Source organism: Chelonia mydas, chromosome 8 (assembly GCF_015237465.2).
Source record: "Chelonia mydas isolate rCheMyd1 chromosome 8, rCheMyd1.pri.v2, whole genome shotgun sequence".
Taxonomy (NCBI): Eukaryota; Metazoa; Chordata; order Testudines; family Cheloniidae; genus Chelonia; species Chelonia mydas.
The window spans coordinates 14,906,371-14,933,902 of NC_057854.1; the positions used below are offsets into that span (position 1 = coordinate 14,906,371).

Consider the following 27,532-nt stretch of genomic DNA (forward strand, 5'->3'; position numbering starts at 1 on the left):
GGGTCCCCACCCCAAACCCTGCTTTGCTTCCAGCATTTATAATGGTGTTAAATATATTTAAAAATGTTTTTAATTTATAAGGGGGGGGGCGCACACTCAGAGGTTTGCTATGTGAAAGAGGTCACCAGTACAAAAGTTTGAGAACCATTGGACTAAATAAAGAATTGCCTCCCCGGATGGGTTTCAGGACAAGATGCTCCAAGAAGCAGTCATTAATGGTGTTTAGAAATTTTATTCCTGCATCCCATTCTGAGGCGACATGTATCCAGTCAATATGAGGAGAGTTGAAATCCTCCATTATTAAAGCATTTTCTGCCTTTGTAGCCTCTGTAATCTCCCTGAGCATTTCACAATAACTGCCTTCATCCTGGTGATGTGGTTGGTAGTATATTCCTTCTGCTGTACTGTTTTTGTTCAAGCATGGAATTTCTATCCATAGAGATTCTGTGGTGCAGTTTGTTTCATTTAAGGTTTTTACTTTATTTGACTCTACAGTTTCTTTCACATATAGTGTCACTCCGCACCAGCATATCCTACTCTGTCATTCCTATATATTTTGTACACTGGTGTTACCATATCCCATTGATTATCCTCATTCCACAATACCTATCCTCATTTAATGCCAGGCACTCTAGTTTACCCATCTTAGTATTTAGACTTCTAGCATTTCTACATAAGCACTTGTATGTTTTGTCAATATTCAGTTGGTTGCCTATATGTGTTAGGTTTAAATGGGACTCTTTTACGTTTGACTTCCTCACTAGCTCCTGCAGAGCATTGCCCCATGCCTATGGTCTATCTGAGCACCCTGAGAGAAAGGCAGGCCACTAGGCCAGACTATAAACAATTACCTCAACACACTTTCTGGTGGTTAACCAGAGGACACTGAGCCCGACTGCAGCTTGCCCAAGGCCACTTGAAGGAAGAGAGGCCGGTGGCTCATTTGGAACTTGTTTGTTTCTTTTCTTCCCTGCCTTCACCTGTTTTTGTTTCCTCTAAACCCCAAGGAGTAAGCTGAAGGAACTCAGCCAGAGCTCAGAGTTCCCATTCTATGGAGGTTAACCACCCCAATCTGGATGATGAGATTCTACCCTTCGGAGAGTATATTACCCCATCTATCCCATGGAGGTGCTGCAGAGGGCCTAGGTCCTTGACAAGGGCAGAAAGGATAGCCTTCTGGTTAAGGCAAAGGAGCAGGAGATGGAAGTGGGCTGAGTTTGTGGCATTTGTAAAGCAGGGATGAGGATAAGAGGGGATGTGGAGGTGGTTGCAAAGCTAAATTAAAGGGATGTTTGGAGAGAGAGCTGAGATCAGAGGCTCAGGGCTATATAAGTGCAAAGCACTATGAATAAAAACAGCCACTGATCTTATACAAATTCAGCACAGATTTTTTTCATCTATTTAAGGGGAAATGAAATCTAAGCTTCCCCTCAAAGCTCTCACAGAACTCCAGTACTCTTTGCACAGCCTGTGGCTATTGTCTCTGCCTGCCAGACCAGCACTTCCAACTTCACTTTCTCTTGCAGGCCTTACCGGGCAGGCAGAGAGAGAGAGAGAGAGAGAGAGAGAGTCTCCTATACACCTTTGATATCTTGCTGTGACAGTCTGAATGATATGAGCTTTCATAAACAATTCCGAGGGAGCTTTTAAAGACGTCACTGAATGGCACACAGCAAATCCCCCTACAATGGAGAGACTTTAGAAGCAGCCTTAAAGTGAATCCCAACAGATTCCCCTGCGGTGTTCTCCAGGAGGCAGCCTTGTGAAACCAGGACAATCTGTGCGGGGGCATCAGCATCGTCAGCAGCTGTAGGAGGGGGTTCAGTCTACTTCTGGCCGAAGCTGTAAGGATGCTGCCACTAAGTCCAAAATACCTCAGAGGAGCAGTTTTGTTGCCTTTGCAATGCAGCAGCTGGAAGACTGCATCAACCCCATGTCCTGGGGGAAATGGAAGTACAGATACCATGGGATCCCCTTACAGAAGTTGTACACAGGGCCCACCCTTTCCCCTGTCCCAGTGGTCTCTGCTCTGCTCCAGCTCCCCCTCAGCCTGCCTTAGAGAGCTCCCTCACCCCCCTGCAGCTCCCACTCTGCCAGCCCTAGAGAGCTCCCTCACCCCCCTGCAGCTCCCACTCTGCCAGCCCTAGAGAGCTCCTCCCAACCCTCCCTGCAGCTCCCACTCTGCCAGCCCTAGAGAGCTCCTCCCAACCCTCCCTGCAGCTCCCACTCTGTCAGCCCTAGAGAGCTCCTCCCAACCCTCCCTGCAGCTCCCACTCTGTCATCCCTAGAGAGCTCCCTCACCCCCCTGCAGCTCCCATTCTGCCAGCCCTAGAGAGCTCCCTCACCCCCCTGCAGCTCCCATTCTGCCAGCCAGAGAGAGCTCCTCCCAACCCTCCCTGCAGCTCCCACTCTGCCAGCCCTAGAGAGCTCCTCCCAACCCTCCCTGCAGTTCCCCCATCAGCCTGCCCTAGAGAGCTCCCTCACCCCCCTGAGCTCCCACTCTGCCAGCCATAGAGAGCTCCTCCATCACTAATGCAGCACGCCCAGAGGTGCTGGGGCTAGGAACTGCCAAGCCTAGAGGTGCTGGGGGGCTCAGCGCTGGCACAAATTAAGCACTGCCTCCAGGGCTGCCCTGCCCCACACCCCTGCAGCTCCCCCGCTGCCTGCCTTAGAGGGGTCCCCCCAGCCCGCCATCTCCAGGTCCCCTTGCTTGGCTCCCCCCCGGGCAGACTCCCCGGCGGCAGAGCCCCGTGTCCCGGCCGGGAGGGGAAGACACAGGAGGAGGAGAAGAAAGCGCGCACGTGCGAGCGGCCCAGCCGCGCTGCGCGGGAGAGGCAGCGGAAGCGCACGGCTCCGGGCAGAGGGTTATCCAAGGCGAGGCGGTCCCCAAGCCGCGGCCGCACGGGAGAGGAGGAGCCAGCCGGGGAGACCCCACCTCCGCGGAGGTGACAGGCGAGGCCGGGTGCGGAGGGCGCCGAGCCACATGTCCAGACGGTGCCGTGCGCGCAGCTGCCGGGCGACGCTCTGCCCGCGCCAGCCGCCGGTATGCGGGACTACGACGAGCTGATCTCCTTCCTGGGCGAGTGGGGCCCCTTCCAACGCCTCATCTTCTTCCTGCTCAGCGCCAGCATCATCCCCAATGGCTTCAACGGCATGTCCGCCGTCTTCCTGGCCGGCACCCCCGAGCACCGCTGCCTGGTGCCCCCCAGCGCCAACCTGAGCCGCGAGTGGCTCAACGCCAGCATCCCCCGCGAGCTGCAGGGCGGCCGGGAGGGGCCCAGCAGGTGCCGCCGCTACCGCCTGGAGTCGCTGGCCAATTTCTCCGCGCTGGGGCTGCAGCCCGGCCGGGACGTGGACCTGAGTCAGCTGGAGCAGGAGAAGTGCCTGGACGGCTGGGAGTACAGCCGGGAGATCTACCGCTCCACCATCGTCACCGAGGTGCGCCCGGGCGCGGGGCAGAGGGAGGCTGGCCCGGCGGGGATGTGGGTGCCGGAGCAGGGGACGTGGTGTGGGCGGCGCGGTGCCCGTGTTGTGTAATGCGCTTGCCTAAGCCCGCTGATGCGCCTCTGCGTCCGCATCTCCTGCCCCGCAGCCCTGCCTGCCCTTCCGGCCGGGGCCCTCCCGGGCAGGCGTGGCCGCTGTGCGAGTTCATCCCTGCGGTTTAGCTCTGTCAGTGACATAGCGTTCCGCACCCACGGGGTTACGCCTCCGCCTCGCAGCGCCGTCGTCTTCAGCGGTGAATTTAAGAGCTGGTGCAAGAGATCTCCTGCCCTTCCACGCGGCCTCGGACACGTGCAGACACTGGGTGTTTTTGTAGCAACACATGCGTTCTCTCTCTCTCTCTCTCTCTCTCACACACACACGACAACACTATAAAGCAACAGCAGTCACGCCAGGGGAGTTGCAAGGGGGCGGCACGGAGATCCGCAGCGTGCAAACTGCTGCTAACTTCCTTCCCTATCCCCAGGCCGGCACTGTGCTGATTTGTGGTCTGTAGTCCGTGATCATTGTTGATTGACATTTCCATGGCTTTTATTTCAATTAAAATGCACGCCCTAGAGTTTTGTTCTACAAGAGAAGGAGCGTAAGCAGTGTGGTGTAGAATCGGAGCCTTGCAATAGTTAAAGGTGTCATTCAAGGGGTGTTTTCATTTTTAAAAAAAATGTTTTCTTCATCCTCACAAGGATTTTATAACTTGGTCCCAAGATATGAGTTTGGAGTTAAAATTTGGCCGTATGGAATTACAGACTATAGTCAAGCCAGACATAATGGTCTTCAGTTACCCAAACACAAACTGTTTTGAAGATCCCATCAGGACTTGGTTTGGAATAAAACATAATAATAATCTTGACGCCACAAGCAATTGGTTCTTGGAACAGGCGATTCTGGAGGCTTCTTTTGATTATTCAGTCCTATTATTAGTCCAGAGTAAAATGCTGTGAAAACGTTTTAATTGTCCTCTTTCCCGTCTTCCACCCTCTTATTCTGGTGGCCTAGCAAGTGTTTCAATTTCTTGATATTATTGGTTGTGTTGTTATTCAGATCACCCCTTTTGCTACCTTAAACTTCAGCTGATAAAACAGAAATCTAGGGTGAAATCCTGTTCCTGTTGAAGTCAATGATTCTTTTGCTAATGGCATCAATGGTGCCAGGATTTCATTTAATTGTTCACTGAACACTATGACTCATAAACAAGTCTTATGACATTGGTTCTTGAGAAACCTTATGAAACCCACAGACTAACTGGATATTTTTCCTATGGATTGTCATAAATTGTTTTTCATGGAAAACAAAAAGCAGTTAGCAACAGAATATTCGGAGCTTCTAGTGTAGATGAAAGAAGTTTATGCTGGCTCTCATGTTTTAACCCATTTTAGCAGACTATACTTTGGAGCTACCATACTATGAGGATGACACAGAGAACTATGAAGAGTCATGCTGTAGGTGTTGTAGCTGCTTAAAGAAACCCAGTCAACTTGAAAATCACACTTGCCTCAAAAATTTGTACCCATTGTGGTTACAAATAAGACCCACTTCTGAATCCGACTCCATGGAGGCAGACCATTGTGGCCACATGGTGCCCCTTTGATTTCTGTATGGCTTTACATGGACACAGGATTGCCCATGCACAATTAGTTGCAGGGTAGAAAAATATTTATTTTTCCCCAATCTGATTACTTGCGCATCTGATAGCACTTTAGCTGGTGTAAATCTGGCTGTGTATAGCCAATATGGTGTCCCTTTAAAGTTGTAGTGTCTGGTGTTGCCAGTGATGAGCTGCCAAAATCTTAACAACCGGTTCTAAAAGGGCTTCTAAATTTAACAACTGGTTCTAGCGAACTGGTGCAAACTGGCTCCAGCTCATCACTGGGTGTTGCTAAGTTGCTCTGTGTTGCTAGTCTCTGTGTTGTCTTAGTTTACTTGTTATCTGTCCCTGGCTTCATCCCCATATCCATGTTGACATGCTCTCTCGGGGTTCAAAAGGTTTGGCACTGGCACAGGAAGGCTTTAAAGAAACTTCTTTATTTGGCATTGGCTTACAGCAATTGCCCGGAAGCCTTTGGCTTTCCTGACCTGACTTGGTGGCCAGTTCTGAGTCTAGCTGACTCGAAGTCAAAATCTTTATTCGGGCACTATATAATGTTACAGTTCATTTTAAAATATTTCAGTTATGGTAAACTGACAGCAGAATATTTTTAAATTGGATTTAAACATTGGTTTTTTAAATTGGATTTTAAATCCCTTCCCTTTTGCCTCTTTAAAATGTAAAAAGAGGAACTGAAAGAATTTTTTGCAGACTTTTTCTGATTATCTTCTGTGTTTAGAAATTACAAGAATTTGAAGTTTGGTCTTCATTGGCCTTGCTGGAGGAGGTTTTGAGGGTCTCTGCTGTGATTGTGAGCTCACATGGCTTAACTGAGACGGCTCTGTGCCAACTATGTGGCAAAAACTCTTTCTCCGTAATGTCTGTTAGACTAAATAAGTGTTAACAGACAAACCAGTAAGCCATTAGCTGTAGTGTTACAATAGCACCCAGAAGACCAAAACAGATTGGGCTCCTACTTGGATTGGCACTCTACCGATGCATAAGTGAACAGGCTGACTAAAATCCCTTCCTCTGTTAAATGCTCAGCTTTCATTCTCTTGGTTGTGTGGTGTAATTTCACTAGTCATCTGGGCCGAGATCCTCAGGTATTTAAGCACCTAGCTCCTATTGAAATCAGTGGGACTTACACACTTAAATACTTTTTGAGGAGCTGGGCCCTAATTGCAATAATCCTTCAGGCTAGATGAGACCTGCATTTCCAGTGTGTGGGTTGTTTTTTAAAGCAAAAATTTTTTATTTTGTGGGGAAGGGGAAAAAAAGGACACAAGTCTAATTCTTTTCCTTTGCAGGTCAGCTATGAAAGGGCACTTTCCATCTTGGTAGACCTTCAGACTGACTTAAGTCAATCATTAATTCCCATTCTGAGGTATACTGTATGTGTAGTTATCTTTAAACATTGTTTATGTAAAAGCTTAGTACTTGAATGAGCCAAACAGACTTTGGTTGTTCTGGTGTGGGCACTCCCAAATTCTGGAAGGAGAGCCACTTTGGTCAGTCCCCCTGTCCTGCATCAAGGGTTAGTCTGTATCACATAAATCTATCATCTGTCACTTTGTAATGAAAACCTTTTCTGAGTGGAGAAAGCTAACTGGCGTTTGTGGCCACTGGATTAATGCTTCCTGCAAGTATCTTGTAGTATGGTTGACCAGGAAAATCACTTGACGCGCTGGCAATGCTGAAGGAGTCTTCCTCTTATTTAGGACAGGAGAAAGGAGTACTGTAATGAGAGCCAGTCTCCTTGCAGTGCCAGGCACCCATCCACTTCCCTCAGCTTGTTAGTTTTCAAATCGCATGTCAGCACTGGGTTAGGAAGAACACTGTGAAATATAATGACAGGGAATCTGGCACCAAAGCGTTCTTAGTTCTGTCAGCGTCATTACAAAAAAGGTTATTTATTTATCATCTAGTGGGAGGGCTGCTACTCTGCAACCCAGATCAGTTTTACTTCCATCCAAATCTACATGGAGTTTTCTTCTTCCTCTCTGAGCAGTTTTAGCCAGCTGCAAAGGGCCACTTTCAGTGGGCTTGTGAGGAGTGTCCAGCAGCAACTTGGGTATGGCATTGCAGTGTGGCTGCTCACACCTGGGTTAGGCTAAACCAGGTGCTCAGACTTGGGTGCCAATCATCCAAGTGAACTCTACAGTGAAGACACTCCCATAGTCTTTGGAGATCAATGCCACCACTTTGAACTGATTCTGGGAACAAATAGGAAGTCAGTGTATGTTTTGGAGAGCTGTTATAATAGGTATATCCTAGCTAACATTACTGAACAGGTAGTGTTAGGCTTGTCAATGCTGGGGTTTTTGGGGCAAGAATTCCCCACTATTGCTAATGCTGATGCCGCTAAAAATGTTAGTGCCTCTTACTGTAAAACACTTTTGTTTTCAGACTGTCCTGAGGAGAGTACTGTTTCTTTGAAATCAGTTATCAACTTGCTTTTTAATATTGACTTCACTATGATGTGCATAATCTATAATTATATCTATATTATATCTATATTATAAACTATAATTCCCAGCTGTGCATCATTGAAATAGGAACTTTGGCTCATCATAAAATAATTATACCCGTCTAATGTGCAGCAGTGGGCAGAGCTGAAAATCTTCTGAATAAAAAGCTGAATACAAACCACCACAATTCTAATGTACCTGCAGAGATTACCCGCTCAGCTGATTTTTCTCAGTGATACTTTTGAAATAAATTTAATGAGATCTACCCAATGCTGGCAGCTGGCAGTATGGCTAAGAGTACAATATCTAATGCTGTCATCTTTGTGATTAGATGGGATAATCTCACTAGTATATTTCGTAGATTTGGTGCAGTACATGTGAAATTTATGAACTACAGACTTTATACAGTCATGAGAACCAGTGACTATTTTTGAGTTTCCCTTGAGTTTCTTGCTATTGATCTTCACTCTTATTCTTGGATATGAGTTCAGCATTCCTGAGATTTATAGGCTCAGCCTTTTAAACAAGGTTTCAAACTGCATTTATTTGTTTGTTATGAACTGCGTGGATTCAAGATACTTTTAGTGTAGTTTCCGCTAAGTATTATGGTCTCTGCACTATGTGATGCTAGGTTGAGCCCTGTAGCACAGTGGAACACTGAAGAAAATTAATCAGTAATTTCTGATAGAGTACCAGAATAAAGTGTTGCCTGTGGGAAGGCCAGTTGGATAATCCCCTAAAAGGGCTCTGTCGCTTTCAGCAATAAAACTGATCTCTGCTATTATTCTGGAGAAGTAATTGGTTTGCAAACCTGTGAATCCTAAATTGTCACCTATTACCAGCAGCAGACAGAATTCACTGTTCTGCATGCCCTTGCTAGCTTGTAGTAATCAAGTTGAGGTATTGTAGATGTAGTCTCTTGCCTAAATAGTTTTTGATACTGAACTTCCTTCCAAGTTTGCCAGGACTTTGCCCCTGGATGTGTTTGGTCAGGAATTCTGCAGAATGACTTGTTTGTTGGTAAATGAATATTTTATTCTGTTAAGATATTTCAGAAGTTGTGTTTATAGTTAATCTACAAAAGGGCTAAGCTATAATTTAATTACTGCAGTCCATTTTTTGTGGCTGATCGTAAATTGACTTTATTTGCAATAATCAAGTCTTCATGTTTAAAAGTTGCAGGTTCGGGCCCAATAAAGGAGTAAAAGGATCTGGTTTATCCATGGAAACCTTGTATGATGCGAGGGAGAAAAGGAAAAATAATTGGCTAGTTTAAAAACTCTAAAATCAGGAGTTTGGTTTAGAAATGTAGTTTGTTGCCTCTCCCCTTTTCCATGACTGGTGATGGCACTCCATAAGATGTGCCTGTTGGACAGATGCTAATATCTCAGAACAACTACTGTCACATTTTAGTAAATGAAGTTGTGTTGTTAATAGTATAATTATTGTACTCCATAGAGAAAAGTAGGATTCACACTTACTACCCTCTCCTAAATTCTAGAATGTAGGTGTTCAGTCGACAGAAAAGTACTATAGACTAATAGGCTTGGTGCCAATAAGAGGGAGAACGTAAATCTCCATTGACTGACACTAGATAGCTAATTTCATGCGTGTGAAAAGAGTCAGATTTCACACACTTAAAAATAGAATCCTTCCATTCACTGGCGGTTCTAGTCCCTTGCCACCTCTGCTTGAACTGACAGTGGGAGTCAGAAACGGTGACCGTCTTTGTGTTGAGGAGACCTGTCCATTAGGAGTTGTACCTGAATTCAATTTACAAAGACCACTCAGCAGCCAGCCAATCAGAATAAATGTTGGTTATATCAGCGGGACCAAATCTGATCTACTGATCTAGATGTGAAATATCACATTGCCTATTTCTTGAGTCATCCGGTATGACTTGCATAAGGACTTAGCCGTGTGTCTTCCATAACATTAACAGCAATACTTTGGCTAACTCAACACGTTCTGGTTGACTGTTCTCTACTACAGTGGTGCGCAAACTCTTCCACTTGCCTCCCCCTCTACCATTCCTGGAATTTTTTGTGCCCCTCCTCCAGTTATTTCCCATTGCCACCCTTACTTCAGAGCTAGACAGCCGGCAAGTGGCAGCTGCTGGACGGGGCCGCCCTGGAAAAACCCACTCCCATCCGCTCCTGCATTGTGTGTTGAACTTTTATCCCGCCCCTGCTATTATGGCAGTGGGTTCTGTGGGCTCCTGCAGGACCCACTGGCATAATAGTAGGAGCAGGATAAAAATTCAGAGTGGGTATCCTGTGATAAAAATAGAGTTGTGGGGTATTCTGTATGAAAATAAATGTTGTGGGTTTTTTCCCCCTCTAAATCATTTGAAAATTAGGCTGACAGTCTGAACAATCTACCATTGAGATTTCAGTGGAGGCTATTCTTTGTCTAACTATAGTACATTTGAATAGATTTTATTTACTTTTTCAAACATTGCCTCAGCATTACATTTCATGCGCCACCCACTGCATTACCGAAGGACAAGTTCCTGTAAAGGAATAGATTTAAACATGATTCATATTATGTTGTACAGATAATATTGCTTTGATCTGATGCTTAATGAGCCTAAATTTATGGCGAAATGATCTAATCTGAAATCGATATTTGTGAACTCTGGACTCAGAAGCAGTTCTGGCAAACACATCTCAACAAGTTTGTTTATTTGAATGTGCTGTGACAAAAACATACTCAGTTGTCACTTGGCTGGGATGAAAATCATTATGAACGTTCTAAAAAAACCTTGCGCTATCAGGTTGATATAGGCTTAAACTGAAGATCAATAGAAATGTTTCCACAGTGACTCAGTTTAAAGGTCCAACCAAAACAAATTCCAGTGACGAGAATAAATAGTGAACACTAAACTAGCTCTGTAGCTTATTAAATCAGAAAGCATTTTAAAGTTTTTAATGTGTGAAATGAGTTGACTTTTTTTTTAACCTGACAGTATTTTTTAGATACAGCAACAAGCCTTGTACTAGAGCAATGCAGGTACAACGAAAACTTTCACAAATGTGGGATCATGCTGCCCGCAAGCCTGTGACCCCCTTCCTCCCTCCCCACCCTGTTTTAAACCAGGAACCTCATCACATATGTAAATGACTCTTTTCTTGCTGAGCTCTTGTGGTGAGAATCAAAGAACTGTTGTAGGACCCAGAAAACTCTTTGTTCCTGCTACTTCATTCAGGCATGTGTGTGTGTGTGTGTGTGTGTGTGTGTGTGTGTGTGTGTAGGGGGGATTGTGCCCTCTCAGAGCTTCTGCCCTCACTCCCCCGCCATCCCCCCCATGTGTATATCCAGGGCACCATGATAGCATTGTTTTTGCAGTAGCTGTACTGGCCACTGCTCCTGGATCTCCATTCAGAAGAGCAAGGTAAGGTTGCATTTCTCAGCATTTATTGTACTAACTTATTTTTCCCACACCTTTGTGGGGAAGGAAGCTATGATGCCTCTGATATCAACGGTGCCATCCACCCCGCCCTCTTTGGCACATGTAGAGCCCAAACTCCTAGGATGCCCCAGTGGAGAAGTGGAGGAACTTCTGCAGGGTTCTATGAAGGCGATAATGCTGTGGAGCTCTTGCTCTCTCTCTAAACCCTCTTCCACGTCCGTGACACCACACCCCATCGTGGGGGACTATAGGGCCCTGGAAAATAACCTGTTGTCAGACTAGAAATATTTACAGTTCTTGTTGTAGTAGTGCGTGGCTCTCTCAGTGCCATAGCTGCAATCATCACTTGAACAAACCTCTAACAAAGCTGCATAGCTAATGTTTTGACTAAATGCTTTTCCCCCCCAGTGAAAATGGAGCTGCTGTAAGTCCCATTAATTTAGAAAAAAAGTCAGAAAGGTTTTGTGAAGGGGATGTGCGGGGGGCAGGGCGGAGAGAGGGAGAGATTAGTAGTGAATATTTTATATTATGATAGCGTCTATGGGCCTCAGTCTGGGTCTGGGCCCCATTGTACTGGGTGCCATGCAGACATAGCAAAGACAGTCCCTGTCCAAGTGGGCTTAAAATCTAAAACCCCGGACAGATGAAGAGGTAGGTAATGGGGAGCCAATGATACAAGCATATAGTTGGGAAACGTTTGGGTGCTTGTCAGCCTCTTCGAATCTTTCCTGTCTTCCCCACAGCTTTCTAGCCTGCTCTGACCTTGTAAACGTGTCTCAATCTCCATTTTTTCTGTGTGGCCACAATAGCCAAGATTGCCAAAAATAACTGGTGGTCTTTGGGTGCCCAATTTAGGCTCCCCCTCCAGTTATCTTGATTTGCATTGGTGGGTGCTCAACCCTTTCTGAAAATTAGGCCCCTTTAAGGTGTCTCAAGTTGGACATCCAAAAGTACCCTCCACCTCCCAGGGGTGTCTGTGTCAACCATTGTGCTGCACCCAGCTGTCACCAAACTCTGACTTGTCTGCTCTGTGGTCACATGTCTCAGAGTGCATTGTAGGTCTGATAGAACCTGGGGGGTGGGGGGCGGGAGATTAAATTGGGGCCAAATAGGGAGGCAGCTAGAGTTGGGGCCTTACAGAAACCATATTGAAGGGGGAGCAAGGTTCCTTATCCTGACTTCTATGAAGTCAGTTGTAATTTTGCCCATCCCTAGAGGACATTCCATTTTTTTCTTTTTTACTGTCTGTAAACTACGCTTCTGGATAGCGAGCCGTCGCTGTCTAATTAATATACTATGCCTAGAAGTGCCCGATATTCAGACCCAGGCAGAAAAACAAGTGTGGGCGAATTAGACCAAAGAATGTTGAAATCCATACACTTTCAAAATGAACTTGTTACTAAGCAGCTAATATAAATCATCTTTTGATCTGAATGATTGTGAAATGATATTAAGAAATAGGGAATGTTACATGTTGCTCTTTCTTTTGCAGTGGAATCTGGTATGTGATGATGACTGGAAAACCCCCCTGACTACCTCCTTGTTTTTTGTGGGGGTGCTTATGGGATCCTTTGTATCAGGACAGCTCTCAGACAGGTAAAGTACATGGAGAAGGTTAGCCTTGTTGCTTCTAAAATTTTACAGCTTGACCTTACTTTTTAAAAAGATGAGCGTAAGCCTTCCTTTCTGAGCATGTTTCAAGACTGATCTGTGCTCAATGAAAACGAGGGCGCTAAGTCATATACAGTGAGATTTTAAAAGGAGCCTAAGGGAGTTAGGTGCCCTATTCCCATGACTGTCATTGGAATTGGGCACCTACTCCATTAGCTTCTTTGAAATTCCCAGCTCTGTTCTTCTGTTTGTTCAGTAGGCACCTTTAGAATTAATATCAATGATGCACTTCAAACTTAGAACTAATCTCTGCAAAGTGCACATGTATTTGCTTTGTACTCATACGTGGTGGTATCTGACCATTCGACAAAGGGTCAGTTGATGTTTCTTTGTCCATACTCTTCAAGTAGTTTCATCAAGAGTAAAATATCTAACATCATAATGGAAGACCCAGTCTAGGAGCAGTGAGATGGCTTGAACTCAATTCACCATTTTTGTCAGTGTACTGAAGAGGGTTTGATGGAGACAAACTGAGCAGATCCAAAATGAAGGGTGGAGCCAACCCTAAATTACTGTAAATCTTAACATGATTCATCAGGAGCAGATATATTTTTCATAGATCCATTCTTCAGATTAAAGGCTAGAAGGGACCATTAGATAATCTGGCCTGACCTCCTGTATATCACAGGCCATTGAAAACCACCCATTTAATCCTGTATTAAACCTAAAAGCTTGTTTGGTTAATGTCTTTCTTCCAGAAAGGCATCCAGTCTTGATTTGAAGACATCAAGAAGATATGGAGAATCCACCACTTTCTTTGTTAGTTTGCTCCAGTGGTTAATCAGCCTCACTGTTAAAAAAATATGTGCCTAATTTCTAATTTGAATTGGTCTGGTTTCAGCTTCCAGCCATCAGTTCTTGTTATGCCTTTTTCTGTGAAAGAGCCCTTTAGGACCTTTCTCGCCATGAAGGTACATAGACACTATAATCAAGTCACTCCTCTCAACCCTCCTCCCACAGAGCTGCCATGGTGGGTTTGAGGATGAGCTCTCGCTCCCTAGAAAATGCCTCATGCAGCTGGCATAAGATATAGCCTCTGACAGACAAACTCCTATCATGTCTTCTTGTTGCGGAGGGGTCCTTAACTGAAATTATGGGTGTGAAAGGTGGGTGTCTAGTACCTACTAACCAGATTGCTCTGGACACATGGGGCTTGTTAGCTGTGGTTGGGAGCCCACCTAAGCGAAGGGACTCCAATTTCAAACTAAGAACTTCTGGCCTGGACAGCCAGTTTGTAAAATTTGTGCCAATCACACATGCTCTATGGGTCTTTGTCTTCGGGGAGTATATCAGTACAATGCTAGGGCATCCCCTGGAAGCAACATGTGACTGCTTCTCCTGAAGGCTGTGGAAAATGGGAAAAGGCTACTGCATTCTGAGTGCATGTGGCTAAAGGAGTGAGTCCAAGACCTATGTTTGGCTTTCTTGAATGTGGGAGCAATGACTGGGAAATCAAGAGAAGTAGCCAAGATGCTGAAGAGCAGGGGAATGCACATTATCCCCATACAAGAGTAAAAAGGGAAGGGGTTGAAATCCACTGATATTGGGATGGGTTACAAGATAGTGTATTATGGCTCTGTAGCAAGGAGGAATGGAGTAGGTATGATTGTAGCAGTAATATTAAAGGACAGGGTAATGGACATCCAAAGGAAGAGTGACTGGCTGATGAGAGAATAGTACTGAGCAGAGAACAAATATTGAATGTTATATGCAGATACGCACCACAGGTTGGTTGCATGTTGGAGGACGAGGAGCTCCAGATAGTGCTGGACCAGGTGATAAGTGAAGTACCACAAGTTGAGGACACATGGGAGAATACAGTGAGGGCCACAGTGATTGTCATGGAGAATGAGGCTTTGGAACTAGAAATGAAGCTGGTGAAGATACCTTAGCGTTAGCCCAAGCCCACATCTGGTTGTTGCCAGCACCTACTTTGTAAAGAGGAAGCATCACTTAATGACATACAAGTTCTTTGCCAACAGGCCCCAGATAGATTACTTCCTGAGAAGAAGAGGAGACTAGAAAGTGATCCCAGGAGAGCAGACTGCAGAGCAACATACATTATGTGTAGTCGATTTCCATGGGGGGAGGCTAATGGGGAGACGAAAGAGTGGAGTGGGAAACCTCTTTAAAAAAAAAAAGAAAATCTTCAGAATTTCAGATGAATTCTGTTCTGCCTTGCTGCTGTCAGGGCCCTGGTAGGACATTTTAGCAAAATTTTTGACAATAAAGAGTTGTATGTTCTGAGTTTCACCTGTGCTGTTGCAGAAACCACTCTCCAAGTGAGAGACTATTGTAGCCACCCTTTCTAATAAAAGCCCCTTAAACTCCACATACAGATCAGTGTGTCCTTATGGCTGAGGCAGGTATTCTGTGGAAAAATAGTATAGACTCATGTCATTAAAGACTGTATCATAATCCATATGCACGTCGGGGCCAAATTAAGGTTGCAGATGCAATCTTAATTCTGTCCTTTCCTAACTTTTGAGTGCTTGACTTTGCAACCTTAAACAGCATGTGGAGGAGTTGTGTCTTTAAATCCAGAGGTAAGCTTACAGTTATATTTCCATAAGAAAAAGGAATAGAAATGTAATATAGACAACAAGTGGAGAAGAAGGAGGTTGAAAGATGGAGAGAGGATTGTATAGTTAAATCATTTGTAGATTTCCACTACCTTGGTTTTATTGTTCCAGCAGAATAAGCTGCTATGTGATTCACTCTCCTGCATGTTGATTCTACATCCGCTGAAGTCCCTGGCAAAGCTCCCATTGACTTTAATGCATTGCAAGATTAGGCCTCTGATTAATTGTATATTTATCACACTTATTGGCACTGTGACCACCTTAGATAGATAAATTTCTTGCATAACTGCAGCTGTTGTGTTGCTGTTATCCAAATTGTGCGCTCTTCTATACTTTTGGGAGCTGAGCTATTTCTGCCAGTATGTGAAAATCAGAAGTGTCCTTCAAGAAGGATAATAATATTAAGCCTGCTTTGTACTACCTATTATTAAAGTTGTCCAACACATCCCATTTTAAGAAACCCTTTTTTCTGTTGCTTATAGTGTGACCAAACACATTAAGGGTTTGGGTTGAAATTTTCCATGCCAGGTGTCTGCGGTTGGCTGACTTTTCTTTATTAAAAAAACAAAAAACAAACAAAAAAAACTTCAGCCAGAACAGTTCATTTGTTTCCAAGAATGAGATTAGGTCAAGGAGCTGGGAGGTGAAGTGAGACTGGAATGGAGACTAGGGTCAAGGAGCTGGGGTGGGAGGAGATTGGAACTTGGACAGTGAGCCCGGAGTGGGAGAGTGGGACTGGGCTGAAAAGTCTAAGGAGTGGAGAGTGGGTCTGGGTAGACAATAGGGTGGCCAGGTGTCTGGTTTTTGACCTGAAGTCTGCTGACCCAAAATCCAGTTACTGTGGGTAGGGGAGGCACTGAGTCATCACCTGTGCCAGCCCCTACTCAGCCGGGGCCACCTCCTGCCTGCCATGGGTGGCTGCAATTCCCAGTGCTGGCTCTGCAGACGAGTCCCTCCCGACCCACTCAGAGGGTGGAGTGGGGGGCAGAGGGGAAAAGCAGTGAGCGACAGAGGGAGGGGGAAAGAGGTGAACGGGGGTGTGGCCTCAGGGGAAGAGGTGGGGTCTTCGGGGAAGGGTGTGTTTTTTAAATATTACAAAGTTGGCAACCCTACAGTAGACAGGAAGAATGGAATTGGGGCAAGGAGCCAAGGGTAGGGTAGAGACAGATTGGGACAGGTTGGAAATGATGATATAATATTTGTGAAGCACTCAGATATTATAGGGAGGAAATTAATAAATTTGTCTTCAGAGTAGCCTTTGAACAAGGCCTAGAGCTGCATACTGAACAGTTAGGAGAAAATAAAATATTGAATAGCTTCTCATTAAGTGAGCAGTATCTGTCCTGCATGCTGAATGAGAAATGGGATCTGGAAAAAATAGTATGTGATGATGTAATTAAAGGCTGTCATAATGTATATGCACAAGGGGGCTGAATTGTATCTATGTCACAGAGATACTAACAACTCTCTTTAGGATGTCTGCTCTTCTGAATTATTTTTGTTAATGTCTTGAGTTCCAAAGAGCCTCCATTTTTAATGCTCCTAAAAATTATGGCCTAATAGAGCACTGCCCGTGTTGATAAACTATGTGGTTTTGAGTGGGATGAATGTGCTAGGTCTGTATTGCCTAGCCATGCACCTTGAAATTATTTTTATTCTGTATCTTTATTTTTTTTAAATATAACTTTCCTCTCCTTGTTTTTGCAAAAGGTTTGGCAGGAAGAGTATTCTCTTTGCAACCATGGCAGTACAGACTGGCTTCAGTTTTGTGCAGGTCTTCTCTACCAGCTGGGAGATGTTCACAGTGCTGTTTCTTATAGTTGGCATGGGACAGATCTCGAACTACGTGGTGGCCTTCATTCTGGGTATGAACATGTCTGTTACATTAAATGCTTGCTGAGTGTGCTGGTGAATGACTGTTTTTAATTCCAAGCAGACCGTTTGATAAGAGCCTGTCATATTCTCCACCATGCATAATCCTCAATCTACTCCACTAGGATATTTTCTTGAAAAAATTAAGGAATCTCTGTAAACAAGCATGAGTTATATGCTGAATGTACATTTTATTGTCTTAGACGGAAAGAGTATTTTAAAAGACTTTTAAATAATAATGAAAAAAGTTTAAACTGTAAACCACAGTGCCCAGTATCTTTATAAACTGAGGTGGAAAAGAAGGAATTCCCACACCCCCTTTTTTTTTAAGTACCTGCATTAGGACCCAATTCAGCAAATCACTTAGATATATGCCTAAATCCTTTTGATTTCAGTGAGACTTCAGCATATGCTTAAAGTGAAACGTATGATTAACTGCTTAGCTAAATCAGGGGTTTAACAAACTTCCATATTCGGAGAGCTACTCAAATGGTGAATTCAGAAACGTTGCCAATAATTCAGGTGCAGTAATGTTCTGCTGATAAAGGAATTTGAAAGAAGTTTATTGTACTTAAGTAACTTTCGCTAGTTTTGTCAACTTCTCTCAGTCCAGCTTGCGTGGAGTGCTGTGAACACAGTAGTTCATGCTTTGCTCATGGAAAAACGTACTCTGGCACAGTCAGGTCTGAAACCCTCGCCCTTCATTTTCCTATCTCTCTAGAGAAAAAAACAGAGCTGTGGAAATAGTTCAAGGCCTATTATCCAAAGAAACAGCTCTCAGAAAAGCCGCCTCCACTCCCTGCCCACTCGACCCACCCACTAGCAGCAGCCTTCTTCACAGCCTGTATTTCAGTCCCATGCCAAAGTTGTACTTGGTGTAAATCCATGGGCTTCAGTGAAATTGCACCTTCTTATGCCAGTGTGGGATTCCATTGATCATATTGCTTTAATAACAACAGTGTTGCAAATTAAAATGACCCTTCCATATGGCAAAACAAGGTAAAGTTTGTGACCTTTCGCCAAAGGTTAAGTTATTGAAAGGACTGTAGATTTGCATGTATTCTTGACAGTCAAGTCAATGCTGAATTATATTTATTCTGATTACAATTCGCCCTAAATTTCATATGTTGGAGGAAACAAATTGCTCTTGGCTGCAACTTTGCATACAGTGAGCCAAATGAATCCCTGGTGTAAACTTCACTGATGTCAACAGTATATGTTACACCCAAGGTCAGTTTGATCCAGTGTCTCAGCAAATGAGCTTTTTTTGTGCACTGCAAGGTTTTTGAGTGTTTTTTAAAGCCTAAATTTTAAAACTATGTGGGTGCCTAGAAGATATGGATAGAAAGGTTTGGGACTCTTCCTGTAGTTGTAACTTTAAAAAATTGGAAAGAAATTAAAATAAACCATCTTGTTTAGGCACATTCTGTGAATGATTTTAATATTGCAGTCTTGGCTGTTTTTTCCATTTGACTGCTTTATTTTTCAATGAGATTACATTAAGTGTGTCTAGTTCACTCACGGTGCTACCACTGGTTTTGGTTTTAAGCAGATGTTGATCAGACAGTTAAAACATTTAATAATTTTTCATTTTGAATCTCACTTGGTTTACAAACTTATTTTTCCTAGAACCAGAAGCATTGTAACCATATTATAGGCATGTTACAGGCCAGATTTTTCTTTTTCCGTTAAAAATAGTTTACACCTAAGTTGTAATCATCAGCAAACTGAGTGGGAGCTGGAAAGGAAAATGCTGGTACAGCATGACCACGAATATTTCAAAAGAATGGACTTTTTTCACTTTGCATTTACTACAAAGCTTGATTTGCAAATGAGGTGATTTTCATAATATTCGTTCCAACGGCAGCCAATTAATTAATTTAATCATCCATTTATCATTGTGTTGTTTAGTGTTGTGGTCAACTCATATGCTATTTCATACATAATCAGTGCATATTAAATAGATTTAAGTTGTAGAATTATAGAAGTATAAGATTTTTTTAAAAGGCCACACTATAAATAATCCTTAAACACCCAAGAAAGCATGCGTTTTTCTTTCAGCATATAGCTAATATGTCTTTGATAACAGGGTTACATCTGAATAATTACATTAGTTATACTGTGGCTTTAAATACACACCACGTCATAGGAAAATAGCATCTGTAACGGGCAGTCCCTCAGTATGATACTGTGGTTGGGAGTATCTTGTAAAATGCTGATAACACAGGAAAAATGTACCCATTTCTATTCACTTGAGTCTGTGCCACCAGAACACTTGCCATCTCTCCAAGCAAATTTTAGTGGAGAGATTAAGGGTGGGTTTATTTTGTAGAACTGCTTCCAAATGTGAAGGCTCACATTCAAGGGTTTCAGAGTAGCAGCCGTGTTAGTCTGTATTCGCAAAAAGATAAGGAGTACTTGTGGCACCTTAGAGACTAACCAATTTATTTGAGCATAAGCTTTCGTGAGCTACAGCTCACTTCATCGGATGCATTCAGTGGAAAATACAGTGAGGAGATTTATATACACACAGAACATGAAAATATGGGTGTTTATCATGCACACTGTAAGGAGAGTGATCACTTAAGATGAACTATTACCAGCAGGAGAGTGGGGGTGGGGGGGAGAAAACCCTTTGTAGTGATAATCAAGGTGGGCCATTTCCAGCAGTTGACAAGAACGTCTGAGGAACAGTGTGTGGGGGGGGGGGGGGGGGGGGGCGGCGGGGGGGACGACTAAACAAGGGGAAATAGTTTTACTTTGTGTAATGACTCAACCACTCCCAGTCTCTATTCAAGCCTAAGTTAATTGTATCCAGTTTGCAAATTAATTCCAATTCAGCAGTCTCTCGTTGGAGTCTGTTTCTGAAGTCTTTTTGTTGAAGAACAGCCACTTTTAAGTCAGAAATCGAGTGACCAGAGAGATTGAAGTGTTCTCCGACTGGTTTATGAATGTTATAATTCTTGACGTCTGATTTGTGTCCATTTATTCTTTTACGTAGAGACTGTCCAGTTTGACCAATGTACATGGCAGAGGGGCATTGCTGGCACGTGATGGCATATATCACATCGGTAGATGTGCAGGTGAACGAGCCTCTGATAGTGTGGCTGATGTGATTAGGCCCTGTGATGGTGTCCCCTGAATAGATATGTGGGCACAGTTGGCAACGGGCTTTGTTGCAAGGATAGGTTCCTGGGTTAGTGGTTCTGTTGTGTGGTGTGTGGTTGCTGGTGAGTATTTGCTTCAGGTTGGGGGGCTGTCTGTAAGCAAGGACTGGCCTGTCTCCCAAGATTTGTGAGAGGGATGGGTCGTCCTTCAGGATAGGTTGTAGATCCTTGATGATGCATTGGAGAGGTTTTAGTTGGGGACTGAAGGTGACGGCTAGTGGCGTTCTGTTATTTTCTTTGTTGGGCCTGTCCTGTAGTAGGTGACTTCTGGGTACTCTTCTGGCTCTGTCAGTCTGTTTCTTCACTTCCGCAGGTGGGTATTGTAGTTGTAAGAATGCTTGATAGAGATCTTGTAGGTGTTTGTCTCTGTCTGAGGGGTTGGAGCAAATGCGGTTGTATTGTAGAGCTTGGCTGTAGACAATGGATCGTGTGGTGTGGTGTGGGTGAAAGCTGGAGGCATGTAGATAGGAATAGCGGTCAGTACGTTTCCGGTATAGGGTAGTGTTTATGTGACCATAGCTTATTAGCACCGTAGTGTCCAGGAAGTGGATCTCTTGTGTGGACTGGTCCAGGCTGAGGTTGATGGTGGGATGGAAATTGTTGAAATCATGGTGGAATTCCTCAAGGGCTTCTTTTCCATGGGTCCAGATGATGAAGATGTCATCAATGTAGCGCAAGTAGAGTAGGGGCATTAGGGGACAAGAGCTGAGGAAGCGTTGTTCTAAGTCAGCCATAAAAATGTTGGCATACTGTGGGCCATGCGGGTACCCATAGCAGTGCCGCTGATTTGAAGGTATACATTGTCCCCAAATGTGAAATAGTTATGGGTGAGGACGAAGTCACAAAGTTCAGCCACCAGGTTTGCCGTGACATTATCAGGGATAGTGTTCCTGACGGCTTGTAGTCCATCTTTGTGTGGAATGTTGGTGTAGAGAGCTTCTACATCCATAGTGGCCAGGATGGTGTTTTCAGGAAGATCACCGATGGATTGTAGTTTCCTTAGGAAGTCAGTGGTGTCTCGAAGATAGCTGGGAGTGCTGGTAGCGTAGGGCCTGAGGAGGGAGTCTACATAGCCAGACAATCCTGCTGTCAGGATGCCAATGCCTGAGATGATGAGGCGCCCAGGATTTCCAGGTTTATGGATCTTGGGTAGCAGATAGAATACTCCAGGTCGGTGTTCCAGGGGTGTGTCTGTGTGGATTTGTTCTTGTGCTTTTTCAGGGAGTTTCTTGAGCAAATGCTGTAGTTTCTTTTGGTAACCCACAGTGGGATCAGAGGGTAATGGCTTGTAGAAAGTGGTGTTGGAGAGCTGCCGAGCAGCCTCTTGTCATATTCCGACCTATTCATGATGACAACAGCACCTCCTTTGTCAGCCTTTTTGATTATGATGTCAGAGTTGTTTCTGAGGCAGTGGATGGCATTGTGTTCTGCACGGCTGAGGTTATGGGGCAAGTGATGCTGCTTTTCCACAATTTCAGCCCATGCACGTCGGCGGAAGCACTCTATGTAGAAGTCCAGTCTGTTGTTTTGACCTTCAGGAGGAGTCCACCCATAATCCTTCTTTTTGTAGTGTTGGTACGAAGGTCTCTGTGGATTAGTATGTTGTTCAGAGGTGTGTTGGAAATATTCCTTGAGTCGGAGACGTCGAAAATAGGATTCTAGGTCACCACAGAACTGTATCATGTTCGTAGAGGTGGAGGGGCAGAAGGAGAGGCCCCGAGATAGGACAGATTCTTCTGCTGGGCTAAGAGTATAGTTGGATAGATTAACAATATTGCTGGGTGGGTTAAGAGAACCATTGCTGTGGCCTCTTGTGGCATGCAGTAGTTTAGAAAGTTTAGTGTCCTTAAGGGTTCAATCCACTGGAGAACAGTGTGATAGATACTTCAGACTTGCATGGCATCCTCTCTAAGGGCTTGTTCCATAGCCTGCTGAAGTCAGTGGGCCCTAATTTAACTGACTGTGGAAAGTTATCTCCTAGGGACACTTTACTGAATATTCTCAAGCAATCTCACTTGACTTAACCAAAAACTGAGTTGTTAAGGGACATGTCGAAGTAAAATATCTTGCTGCTGTGCTGTCAACATTCTCATAATCAGGAAGCGGGGAGACAAGTGAACTAGTGATTTGTTCCAGAGGCCAGTTACTTTTTTTCTTTTTCTTTTTTTTATTAAACAAAATCTCATTCACCTCTGTCGGGCACTTTCTCTCAACAGCACAATGTGGCCTTCGAACCTATTTTGTGTCTCAAGTATCCATTTCTAAGACATCTGTGTACCACTGCTAGTAAAAGACAACCTTAAATTGTGAGATTGGTCTCCTAATAGAGGTGCAGGGTGTGACGCCTCCAGGGTTCTGAGGCAACTTGCTGCCACCTGCCCTTAGCATGAGGAAGCCTTGTCTGTGCCTGCCATGGGTCAGCTCCCCAACTCCAGCAGCCATGGGCAACACAAGCACTCTCCTGCTTGTTACTCTGCAGGTTAGCAATAGGCCCTCGAGCCCTCCAAGTATCTCCCTGGCATATCCAGCCCCTGGTCCACTCGGTATTGAGAGAGATGCTGCATCCAAAGAAACAATGCAACCCAGTTTACCTGTTCCCCCTCAGATCACTGCTCTGCTTTACACACACTGCTTAGATATGTTTATAGTGAAATCAAGTACAAGTTTGTTTAACAAAGATTAGAGATTCAGGAAGTAGAAGTATTGGAAAGAAATGGTTACATATAAAAGAAAATCATAACACACATTCCAGAGCCTTGACTCAATTAACAAAATACTCTCATGTCTTGTAGAAGATTGCTCACCCAAAATCCTTGCAGTGCTTTACAGCCAGGCTTGGCTGTGACCCTCCTTTCATGAGACAAGTATGCTGTCAGCTTGCCTCCCAGGTGAAGGATTATGTATGTTTCTTTGCCCCAAGATATACTTGTCTCACCATTTTGCCTTTATTTATAATCAAGACACCCACTGCTGCGTGTTTCATCTTACAGATTTCCTTTCTTGTAGATTTTGCAGTCTCTCATTTTACAGTACACCATACTCATATGGCTAAACAGGGAAATAGGTGTCTGTTGCCTCCTGCCTGAAAGGAACATTCCAAGGTATGTCACCTTTTGGTGACCTGTCTTAAATCAAAGACCTTAAGAACATAACTTCCAGTATAGATACATACCTCCTTAAATACTATCCATACATATATTTCACAATGATTATGTCAACTAGTGGGCACCTGGCTCTGGACAGAGACCTTACATGCCGCTTTTCAGTGAACTGTTATGTATATATCCGACTCAAGGGATCCATATAAAACCCCTGGCTGCCCCTTCTGCCCTCTGCTGATTTGCACCAAGGGGTTCCTGGGTCACACAGGGAAAAATAAGTTGTGGAGAAGATCTAATATCCTCTTCCTCATCTCCCTTCTTGGATCTACTTTCAACTCCTCAGAAGCAGAAGAATTCTTCAATACTTGCTAATAAGTATAAGTGGATTGTCCCGCTGGTTGAAAAACAAACCAGGCCTCCTTGGTCAAAGCCTGGTGTTTGAAACAGGGATGTCTTTTAAAAAAATGTTTCTGTGTTAAACTGAGATGCCATTTTGACACTAGCATCATGATAATTTCAGTTAAAACCACATACTGACAGCTAATCCTATTCTTTTTCCATCCCTGTGAAACACTAACGGGGAAACATTACTTTTAAATGTTCCAAAACACAATGTAAAATCAGTACTGTGCAAGGGGGCATGACAGTGTCTCAGCATGGCTAATGAGTGTCACAACCATCAGCAGCATGGTGCTGATAAGTAGGTCAGGCCATCAGCAGAGATACAATTTATCCCCATCCAAGTCCTGGTTGCTATCAGTCTCTTTCAGATGAGATTGTTTGAAGTCGAGAGGGGCAGTGCCAGGCCTTTGATCTAAGTTCATGGATCATTGCTGAGCTGCACTGCACTGACAGGTTTCTGAGCTAGTAAAGTTACTATTAAAAAGATTGTCTTTTGCTCAGTGGTCTCTAAGTCAACGCATTTGCTGAACTGAAAATCCTTTTAGAAAAATGTGTTGGGTCTCTTTTTAACCTACAATATTGTGGATTAATTTGGAGACATGGTGATTAACGGGAGTTGTGTTTGTTCTCTAGTGAAAAGTATTCCTACATAAAACCCATCTACTAGACTTTGTGAGTTTAGGTGCTGATTAGGTAACCTTAAATGGTTTTTAACTGTATAACCTCTCAATATGTAAGCTGGGTAATTGGCTTCCAAACTGACAGTGTACCTGGTTTTGTTCTCCTCAGTATTTCATGAAGATTAACCAGTACAAGAGAGCAATCTAGTTCTGGGAAGATAATTAGAATGTTATGTCTTGTTTTACTGTTTAATCCATCCTGTTTCTAAACTCTCTCTGTGCATGTGCATTTGTGTGTGAAGTTAGCTATCCACTGTTAGGAGACAGGGTTGTGTCTCCTAAAATAGTTTTAGATCAATGTTCTTTTACATCCATCTGTACATGGATAATTTTTAGGTGGCAAAAAACTATTTTACTGTCTCTACTGAATCCTGGTTGGATTCACTTCCACCACGACATGATGATCAGTGTGTGAGAAGTGATTAAGTGACTTGGGTGATGGAAGTGTACTAGGTGTCCCTGTGAGTCATGGAATGTTGCTAAGTTTCTTATAGCATGTTGAAGGTTTCTTTTAACACTGTAAGGGTGACCTGCCTCCATTGCAAGGCAGATTAATTAGCTTCAAGAAGCAACTATATTAAATGACTGTGATGTTGAGTTGGAGCCTCATTAAATATTATGTATTTTCCAGCTCCTTAAGAAATCACTAGTTTCTCAAGAAAATCTGATTATGAAAAATGAATATGGACTTCTGCTCTTAGGATTTGTTTACAGGCTTGCTGCCTCTGAAGCTTTCATCCCAGGATGATTGGAGGGGGAGGGGCTGCATCAGATAGACTATACAGCAAAAGGTTTCCTCTTGTTTTGTGTTCATTAGAGACATTGCTTTAAGTTGAGCTTCTAGAGAGGAAGAGTGACCCACGGATGTGTAAGGCAGCCATTTGAAGTTCAGTATCCTACAACCTAGCCACAGTAACTAAATAGTCATATTGTTTTGTAAAGTGTGCACCTTTCCAAGAATCTCTCCTTTCATTTGTCATCTAAAATCAAATTGTATGACTAGAAATCATTAAATATTAACTTTCCTGCTCAAAACGTAGACACTATTATAGAACGGCCTGAAAAAACAGCTGGTTCATCCAATGTGTTCGTTTGCATTTCACAGGACTGCTCTTTGCATTAGTGGGAATAATTTCGTTTTGAACCTTTGATTAATTTCTGCAGTTATGTCCTTCAGCTGTCTCCCTGGAAAGTTTTTTCTACAAGAACTTTTTCTTTCCTTCCTTAGCTTCAGGCCTCTATTACTTTCCATGATTACCAGATTTTCTGTGGTCAAGTTATGTGACTATAAAAATACACTTCATTTGTACAGGCATTTTGGTAATGCCCTCAAATTGTTCTCTTTTGGGGGGAAAGGAATATAAATGTACCTGAGAGACTTAATCTTATATTAGATCTTATTTTTGGATTATCACAAATCTTAAGGTTCTAGGCATTTTTAACAAAATGTTTAAACCCCATAATTCATTGTTTTTTAAATACCGAACTTCTCATAAAGACACAAAACAAACAACAACCAGGGGAGAAGATTATAACTTTGCTCTTTTTAAAAAATAAAAACATGAAAGGTGGAGAAGATACTTTTTGAAATTGCTTAATGAGGAATTATTCATGAGCTGCTTGCTCAGGTGAGTCAGTCTCATAAATAGACCTTGTGCATTTCTTCCACAATAGCTTTTAGGCAATATTACAATGCACTTTTATGAACTACATAACTGCCTAAACTCCCTTACACCTTTGTATCTGTCTGCTTGATGTTGTTAATTGAGTCCACATCATATTCAGTGAGTAAAGGAGTCTAATGCCCCTAGTGGAAAGGAAATGTCTGAGGACCATGTGAGAGATGGGGTAGAATTGTTATGCACAGACTTTAAGAGAAGGCTAGGCATTTTATTGGAAAAAGAACTAGGTAACTGAAGGCTTACACTGTTCCTCTCTCTAAAGGACTAGGTATCACACTGGCACAATGTGTGTGCTGAATGAGCCCGCTGTCAAAAATTTGCTTTGATTTAGGGATGCATGGTTATTTGAACTGTAACTCTATTACAAGATATTATTTTTATTATTGATGTCCTTCAATTTATGATCATGTTATTGTCTTCATATTGCAGTCCTCCTCTTCCCAAACGAAATTATAGATTGATCCAACCTCAGTACAAACTTGCAGTCCTTTACCTGGGAGAATCCATGTCAGTTTGTCCATTAATTTCAATCCACAGACCTGCTTCTCTTCAGGATCTTTCAAAACTGGATTATATGATAACTCTTAAATTGGAAGATCATTAAAAAGGGAAACAGATTCACTCCTAGTAGAACATTCAGTTCCCGAAAGCTGGTGTTTGTTATAAGTGATCTATTTTAAGCTCCAAAGAAGACACAATCTGTCCTAGACAAGGCATTGTGAAAAATTAATAAAAACAACAAAATTCTGTCCAGTTTCCTGGTTAAAGTTAATTTTATTTTTTGCTACTTATTATATTAATTGTGCAGGCCATTAACAGTACTGCTAATCACTGAACTAGTCTGAACTGCGAGGGTATTTCTCCCCTCTTTGCCTTATGCAATATCTCAGTTGTATTTTATCTTGGATAACCACTTCCATCATCTAGCGGAGTGACTCAAAATGATGATAGTATGACATTCCAGCACTGCATGTTCATGACGCAATAAAAATTTTTGCCTTTGGAGCTGCTGGGAAGAGGCGGGGTTTTCTTCTTTTCTCCCATTTCCTTCTTTCCACTGCATTTTCCAGCACTTTACAAGGACAGAGATAGGCACGCTCTGTTTATTTGCTCAGTTCTCACCGAGCTGCTGCATGTGGCCAGACATAGATGCTTTTATTCTACATTGAAAGTCACTGTTGGAGTTGCTAGAGGGATGTTACATGATCACAGATTAGTGGGAAAGTGATCTGTATGTTGGCAATAGGAGGTGATGTGTCCACATGACCATCTGTTTATTGAAATGTGGTCCGTGGTATAAGAAAGTTGAGACTCTCCTGTCTTGAGAGAGGATGCAAAGAATAGGAATAAGTGGGCAATGATTAATAATAAAGTGACCCAGGAATTGGAACTAAATCTAGTGTTGT

General features: G+C 43.4%; 1 protein-coding gene across 2 annotated transcripts in view; it reads left to right on the top strand.

Moving 5' to 3' along the window:
• Positions 1–2,812: 2,812 nt before the first annotated feature.
• The window catches only part of LOC102935905 (solute carrier family 22 member 4), a 50,155-nt gene continuing 25,435 nt past the window's right edge, over positions 2,813–27,532 (top strand). Inside the window, exons 1-3 of one of the 2 annotated variants that reach the window (XM_037905983.2) lie at positions 2,813–3,438; positions 12,462–12,565; positions 16,933–17,087. In XM_037905983.2, the coding sequence (XP_037761911.1) occupies positions 3,046–3,438; positions 12,462–12,565; positions 16,933–17,087 (652 nt within the window). In that variant the 5' untranslated portion in view covers positions 2,813–3,045. The remainder of the gene's footprint in view (positions 3,439–12,461; positions 12,566–16,932; positions 17,088–27,532) is intronic. The other variant, XM_043552775.1, reaches the window with a different exon arrangement.